At 48.0% G+C, this 7,947-nt stretch overlaps 1 protein-coding gene across 1 annotated transcript; it reads left to right on the plus strand.

Annotated features, from left to right (window-relative positions):
- Positions 1-7,134: 7,134 nt before the first annotated feature.
- LOC107305504 (uncharacterized protein K02A2.6-like) lies at positions 7,135-7,731 on the plus strand. The gene is made up of 2 exons (XM_015843485.2): positions 7,135-7,287; positions 7,387-7,731. Exons 1-2 carry the CDS (start codon positions 7,135-7,137, stop codon positions 7,729-7,731), a joined length of 498 nt encoding a protein of 165 aa, XP_015698971.2.
- Positions 7,732-7,947: the final 216 nt, after the last annotated feature.

A 7,947-nucleotide genomic window follows, 5' to 3' on the forward strand; every position in this document is an offset into this window, starting at 1 on the left:
GTATAAATGGTATTCCTTCTACTATTAAAAAAACAAAACCTGTGATTTCTAAACCATCTACTTCTACTCGTGAAAATTACACTTGTTCTTTTTGTGGAAAAGATGGACACTTGGTTGCCTTTTGTTTTAGACTTGCTCATAAACAAAAAAAGTAACGAGAAATTGCTTTTGCAAAATCAAATTGGCAAAAATCGAGTTTTTCTTCTCGGACAATAGTCAGACCGACGTTGTAACAGCAGTCAGATTGACTACCGGTTAGACTGAAGGTACACTCACAGTCAGATCGACTTCAGGCAGTTTCTTCCAACGGAGAATGTGTTGAATTTTCTACTGGTTTTGCTTATGTTGGATTTGGTCGTGTGTCTCAGTACCGGGTTCCTAAGTTTTTATTGTCTAACCTTAGGCTTCGACATCTGCTTTTGTAGTAGGCTTTTCAATTACGTATTTTCTTGAAGAATTTAGAGTTATTTGTCCTTTTTGTCATCAATTGAGGGGGAGTTTTTTTTTGTTGTGTTTATGTTTTGTTTTCTTCTTTTGATTTCGTTTTTGCATACATGGTGAAATTTTCGCATGGTGTGATATAAAAAAACAAAAAAATAAATAAAAACGAAAGTATTGTTCAGTATATTCTTGTGCTTGCTAGCAATACTTGTTAGGTTTGTGGCTACTAGTTTAGCTTGTATGTGTTTTTGTTTTGATATGAGTCATTGCTTTTACATTTAAGTGATACGATACATGACATATAATTCTTTTACTTGAATTAAATAAATATGCAATGTTGATACTAGCACTAATTTGGATTATTGGCGTTCATATATATGCTTGATGGTTTTTACATTCCTCAAATGCTCTTTTAATGTCTCAAGTGGTGAAAAAAAAGAAAAAAAGAAAAAAAAGAAAAAAAAGAATACCGAATCCTTGGACAGTCTTGACGACAAGGACGTATTCGATGTGAGAAAAATAATGGGTGTCGAATCCTTGGAAACCGTTTTTACGACAAGTACGTACCCGAAATATGTTTGCCTTGAGAATGAGCACGTCATTTTGAGAAAGAGTGTTTTAATCTTCTTGTCTATATATGATTGTCATTCTTTTTTATTAGGCTAGTAGACATGTTGAATTATAAATCATTGAAATCATCAATCTTTAATGTTGATTTGATCTTAATTGTAATAGATATGATTCATGCTTAAACTTGAATGCATGCTTGTTAGCTAGCTAGTCATTTATCTACCTTGTTATTAAAATACATGCTATTGAATTACTTTTGGTATATTGCAAACGCTCTAAAAAAAAAGGTTCAATTAAAATTTTGACAAGGTTTTTGAATATTGCATTGCATATACATGTTTCATATTTTCCTTTTGAAATTCTTGATGAATCATTGTCAAAGGGGGAGAAATATACAAAATGTATCTTGAAAGGGGGAGAAATAGTCGATTTTTAATATAGTCGATTTTATGCCTTTTGACATATTTTGTTTTTTATTTTTCAAAAACAAATTTGCATTTTGGAGTTGCATTTTAGAGTTATTGCCAATGTGTTCATCAAGAGGGAGATTGTAAGATCATAGTCATGATCAATATTTTGTGACGAACAATTGTCTTGTAAATTGATATATTTGGTTTGGAAACAATTATGGTGTTGGTGTGAGTGTGTGTGACTAATGTGGATCAGGTTATGATATCTGTGTCCGGAAACGGTTTGTTTGTCTCATGTGTGCAGGTGACTTGAGATCAACTGTGGTCAATGGCGAGGGCCATGACTAGGTTCAGGGAGAAACTGAGGTCTGGATGGCGAGGACCATGACTAGGTTCAGGGAGGAACTGGGGTCTGGATGGTCAGGATGCCATGTGACATGGTTGGACTAGAGTCGTGATTCTCGGAGGTCAATATCAGTCAACGGCGGTGTGATCGTGACTAAGCTCAGGGAGGAGATGAGGTCTGGACGATCGAGGATGCTGGGTAACGATTTGAATACGAGGTGACACATGGTGGAGGAACACCGTGTGGGATGGAATCGTAACGGGCTTAACATGTTGTGCGTGTGAGCGCCATAAAAATATGGTAGAAATTGCGAAGAAAATTAGAAGGAAACCGATGCAGGCACAAGGAAAAAAAAGGGACGCTACAGTCCCCGGGAGGTTACTATCGCGGAGTCGGATAACCGTAGCCACCGCGTACTATTCATGTTCAGCCACTGTAGCACACGGGTACTGTAGTGCAGAGGCTTGATTTTGGGAAGTTGGATTCTAATTGGAGATAGTTTTCGAGGATGAGTCCTATTAGTATAAGGAGTCCTACTCCTATTTGGTGATGGACTTGTCGATATATATAGAGACCGAGGGGTATGCCCCCAGTATGCTTTTTGTGAGATTTAGTGTTGATTTTAGATCGACAATTTAGTAAGGAGTGCTGTTGGTGCACTTTGTAAATAACAGTTGAAGCAATAAAGTTCAGATAATTCAATCTATATATTCTGCTTTCATCTACTGGTATTTCTCTGGATCTCAACGATCTGATCAGCGGCACAGGAGCGGCGCGATCAAGTTAATCTCAGGAGCAGTGCAACCAGATTGGCGGCATAGGAGCAGTGTAACTAAAGGTAATCTCAGGAGCGGCGTAAGCAGAGGTAATCTTTTATTTCCGCTAAAAGATTTTTGGCTTTTGGTTCAACCTACCATTCACCCCCTTCTGGTAGGTCTGTTCAACTCTGTTTCGATCCTACACAACGAACTCATGCCGCGCTATGGATCCAATCTTGCAAGATGCAGCGTGATCTCCTCCAGACCCAGGTCGACAGACACGACGTCTTCAAGACGCCACAGCAGAATGTCCGTGCAGCCACCGACCTACTCGGCGACATCATCCAGCAGCTCCCACAGCCAGACCTTCCTATGGTGGAAACCATAAACAAAGTCAAGGCCATGGTGACAACTGCTGCGATCCAGCACTCTCTCCAACGCACGACAGGTACCCCAATCGCACGTTCGGAGGCTCAGTCGTCCAGATCTCTTAGGTCTCGGGCGAACGTCTCCTGACAGCCAACTGGTTCAAGGCCGCATAGCGAAAGCAGAGCGCGCCGACACTCCCCTGACTCGGTGTGGAGGAGAGACTCCGTCAAGAGGCAACACCGTATCGACGACGAGATTCGTCGACTAGATCGGCAGCGCCAAGAGCTTAGGGTTGAGAAGCGGTGCCTTAATCAAGAAAATTCCGCCGACCTCCGCCACAAGCTCGAACATCAACGCCACACCCGCCGGGAGGACCGTCGACACGACTGGGACAACCGAAGTCATAGCCAGGCGTCTAAGCATCGGTCACCCGATAGCTCAGATACTGACATGATAGATGGTGTCCCGGTGTTCACCAAGAACTTAAGTCAGTTGATTTGGCCGACTGGTTTCAAGCCCACTGGCATCAAGAAATACGACGGCTCCACTGACCCGAAAGCATGGCTCATGGTATACACCATGGCCATCCGGGCAGTAGGCGGCGACACGAAAGCCATGGCCAACTACCTACCATTAGCCTTGGACGATTCAGCTGGACATTGGCTGTCGGGGCTCCCTAAACGGTCCATTGACTCATGGGCAGAGCTTCACGACCGGTTCATCGCGAACTTCCAGGGCACGTACGAAAGGCCAAGGACGAAGTATGACTTGTACCAAGTCCAACAGAGGAGAGGCGAATCCCTGGGGGCCTTCATCAAACGGTTCTCAGAGGTCCGCAACTCCATCCCTGATATAAAAGATGACATGGTCATCGCCACATTCCAAAAAGGGGTGCGTGATGAACCATTCATCGCGAAATTTACTACGAAGGAGCCGACCACCGTCAAAGATCTTTTCGACATGCTACGCAGCGGCCGCCGATGCGGTGTCCGCCTCGCGGGAAGACAAGCACGAAGAGAAAAGGGCAGCCGTCGGGCAAAGGAAAGGAAAAGGAGCACAAGAAGGACTCGGACTCACGAAAACGTAAGCCCGAGGAGCTGGTCGCCGTCGCTGACCGACTGCCCATCCAGCGCCCCAAGATGTCTGATTATGACAAAGTCATGAATAGCAAGTGCCCCTACCATCTCAAGTCCTCTAGCTAGCCAAGGATTGCTTTGTGATGCGTCACTACGCAGAACAGTTAGCCAAAGGCCAGTCGGGGGCCACCAGGCCGAGCAAGACAAAACCCGCCGACAAGAAAGACGACGCCGACTTCCAGGATCCGCAGGCCAAGCTAAACCACATCTTTGGTGGCCCGCTCGCGTACGAGTCCAAGCGGAAGCAGAAGCTCGCATCAAGGGAGATAAACACCACGACAGTGGACGTCCCCTAGTACATACGGTGGTCAGAGGTCCCAATCACTTTCGACCACTCAGATCATCCTGACTGAGTGGGTCACCCGGGGCGGTACCCGTTGGTGCTAGCCCCAGTCGTCAAGAGTGTCAAGCTGAAGTGCGTTCTCACCGACGGAGGGAGCGCCCTCAACATCCTCTTCGCCAAGACGCTTGATGACATGAAGATCCTGAGGTCGGAGCTACGCCCAGCAATGCGCCCTTCCACGGGGTCATTCCTTGGCTATCGGCAACACCACTCGGGCAGATCACTCTTCTGGTGACCTTTGGAGCAAAAGACAATTACCGGACGAAGAGCATCTACTTTTAGGTCGCTGACTTTGAAACGGCGTACCATGCCATCCTCGGTAGACCCGCGCTAGCCAAGTTCATGGCGGTCCCGCACTATACCTACCTTATGGTCAAGATGCCTGGACCACATGGTGTCATCACCATGCGCAGCGACATCAAGCAGGCCTTTAGCTGCGAGGCGGAAAGCTGCGAGATTGCACAACAGGCCGAAGAGCAAGCCGGCTGGGAGCAGATATGAGAAGCTTCGACTCACAAGACGGAGGACGACGATCTACCATCTAAAAAGACAGCGAAGATCACCTCCAACGAGAAGAAGCAGATCGCCCTCGACCGCGCCGACCCGTCTAAATTTACATTCATAGGAACTCAGTTAGATTCGAAATAGGAACTCGCGCTTGTCACTTTCCTTCGAAATAAAAAAGATATTTTTGCTTGGAAACCGTCTGATATGCCGGGAGACCCTAGGGAAGTGATCGAGCACTCCTTGAATGTAACAGACGACGCTAGGCCAGTTAAGCAACGCCTTTGCCGCTTCGCACAAGACAGGAAAGACGTGATTAAGGAGGAGTTAACTAAACTGCTCGCTGCTGGCTTCATCAAAGAGGTCAAGTACCTCGACTTGTTGGCTAACCCCGTCTTGGTCAAAAAGAAAAATAACAAATGGCGAATGTGTGTGGATAACACGGACCTTAACAAGGCATGCCCTAAGGATCCGTTTGGTCTGTCGCGCATCGACCAAGTCATAGACTCGACGGCTGGCTGTGCATTGCTCAGCTTCCTCGATTGCTACTCAAGCTACCATCAGATTAGTCTCAAACAGACAGATTAGATGAAGATCTCCTTCATCACACCATTCGGCGTGTATTGCTACATCACAATGCCGTTTGGTCTGAAAAATGCAGGGGCAACCTACCAACGGACTATCCAGGGTTGCCTCCACGACCAGATCGGGCGAAACGTGGAGGTATACATCAACGAGGTGGTCGTGAAGTAAAGGAAGAAGGATGACCTACTAGACGACTTAGAGGAAACGTTCAATAACCTTCGACGCTACAGGATGAAATTAAACCCTAAAAAATGTGTGTTTGGCGTCCCCTCCGGTATGCTCCTTCGATTCGTCGTATCCCGACGAGGCATCGAGCCAAACCCAGGAAAAGTCTAGGCCATACAAAACATGAAGCCTCTAAGCGAGCTCCGACATGTCCAGAAGTTGGCCGGATGCATGGCGGCCCTCAGCCGATTCGTCTCACGACTCGGTCTTCGAGGGATGCCCTTTTTCAAACTACTGAAGAAGACCAACCACTTCACATGGACCCCGAAGGCACAATAATCCTTTGAGGACTTCAAGAAATACTTGACCTCTCCCCCCGTGCTGGCTTCGCCCAGCCCAAACGAGCCGCTCCTACTACGTCTCGACCACAGAACAGGTCGTCAGCACGGTCCTCGTGGTCGAGCGGGAAGAAGATGGACATGCTCAGCTGGTGCAGCGACCGGTCTACTTCGTAAGCGAAGTACTTGGAGAGTCCAAGCTAAAATACCCCCAGGTCCAGAAACTTCTCTACGGCGTCCTGATAACGGTAAAGAAGCTCGTTCATTACTTCCAAGCCCATCAGGTTTTAGTCGTCACGTCCTACCCCCTCGGCGACATCGTACACAACAAGGAAGTGCAAGGCCGCATCGCGAAGTGGGCACTGGAGATGATGCCATATGACATCACCTTCAAGCCGTGCAACGCGATAAAGTCACAAGCACTCGCCGACTTCGTGGCCGAGTAGACTGACGTGCAACTAGAAACCACGCCAGAAGAGCTGCCCCACTGGACATTGTACTTTGACGGATCTTTACTCTTGTCGGAAGCCGGGACTAGAGTAGTGCTTATATCGCCCAACGGCGAGAAATTCAAGTACGTGCTCTAGATCCACTTTCCGGCATCGCACAACGTCGCCGAGTACGAAGCACTCCTTCACGTGCTACGGTTGGCTATATCCCTTGGGATTAGGCGGCTGCTTGATCGAGGGGATTCCCAGCTAGTCGTCAACCAGGTCATGAACGAGTGGACCTGTGCTGACGAAAACATGCAAGCCTACTGATAGGAGGTGCGCAAACTCGAAAACAAGTTCGAGGGACTCGAGCTGGTTCATGTCTTGCGGCACAACAACGAAGCCGTCGACGAATTAGCTAATCTTGGCTCAAAACGGCTACAGGTGCCAACCGACATATTCATCGAACACCTCACAAAGCCCACAGTCGAGAAAAAAAATAAACCCAAACCAACCCCGAGTGAAGCAGAAGACGCAGGAGACAACGGCCAACCACCAAACTTCGACGATCGCACGGTCACAGTCATCACTGACAACTGGAGAACTCCATTCATCAAGTTCCTCATGGAGGAAGTCCTCCCGACTGATAAGGCAGAAGCCGAACGCATTAACCGACGAAGCTACTTCTATATCATGTGAGACGGAGAGCTCCTTCGGCGAAGCGCGTCGGGCATCCTCATGCGCTGCGTGCTCCCTGACAAGGGCAAACGAATACTCCAGTCGGTCCACTCGGGCCTCTGTTGGAAGCACGCCTCGGCCAAGACGATAGTTGGAAAGGCCCACAGGCAAGGGTTCTTCTGGCCAACCGCCGTAACAGACGCGCAAGAGTTGGTTAGAAAGTGTGAAGGGTGCCAATTCGTCGCAAGGCAGACACACGTGCCGGCACAGGAACTGCAAACTATCCCGATCTCCTGGCCATTCATCGTCTAGGGACTCAACATTGTCGGGCCCTCCAAGCGGGCACCAGGAGGGTTCACCCACCTGTTTGTCACCATCGACAAATTCACTAAGTGGATAGAAGCAAAACTGGTCGCCATAATCGACTCAGTGCATGCGAAATTCTTCATACAGAACATCATCTACCGCTTTGGCATTCTGAACCGTATCATTACGGACAACGGTAGGCAGTTCATCTCTGGAGTCTTCCAAGATTTTTGCGAGGAGCGTGGGATTAAGATCTGCTACGCCTCCGTAGCACACCCGAAGAGCAACGCGCAGGTTGAAAGAGCTAACGGCATGATCCTTCAAGGAATCAAAACCAGGGTCTTCGACTGACTACATCCCTATGCCGGACGATGGGTGCAAGAGCTGCTGCTAGTACTCTGGGCACTCCGCACCTCCGTCAGTCGGGCTACGGGACAATCGCCCTTCTTCCTTGTGTACGGAGCAGAGGCAGTCCTGCCCACCGAAATCGACCACGAATCGTTTCGCATACGCAACTACGAGTCCACGGCAGATACGTGCAGGGAAGATGACCTCAACAGACTAGAA

Source organism: Oryza brachyantha, chromosome 7 (genome assembly GCF_000231095.2).
Source record: "Oryza brachyantha chromosome 7, ObraRS2, whole genome shotgun sequence".
NCBI lineage: Eukaryota > Viridiplantae > Streptophyta > Magnoliopsida > Poales > Poaceae > Oryza > Oryza brachyantha.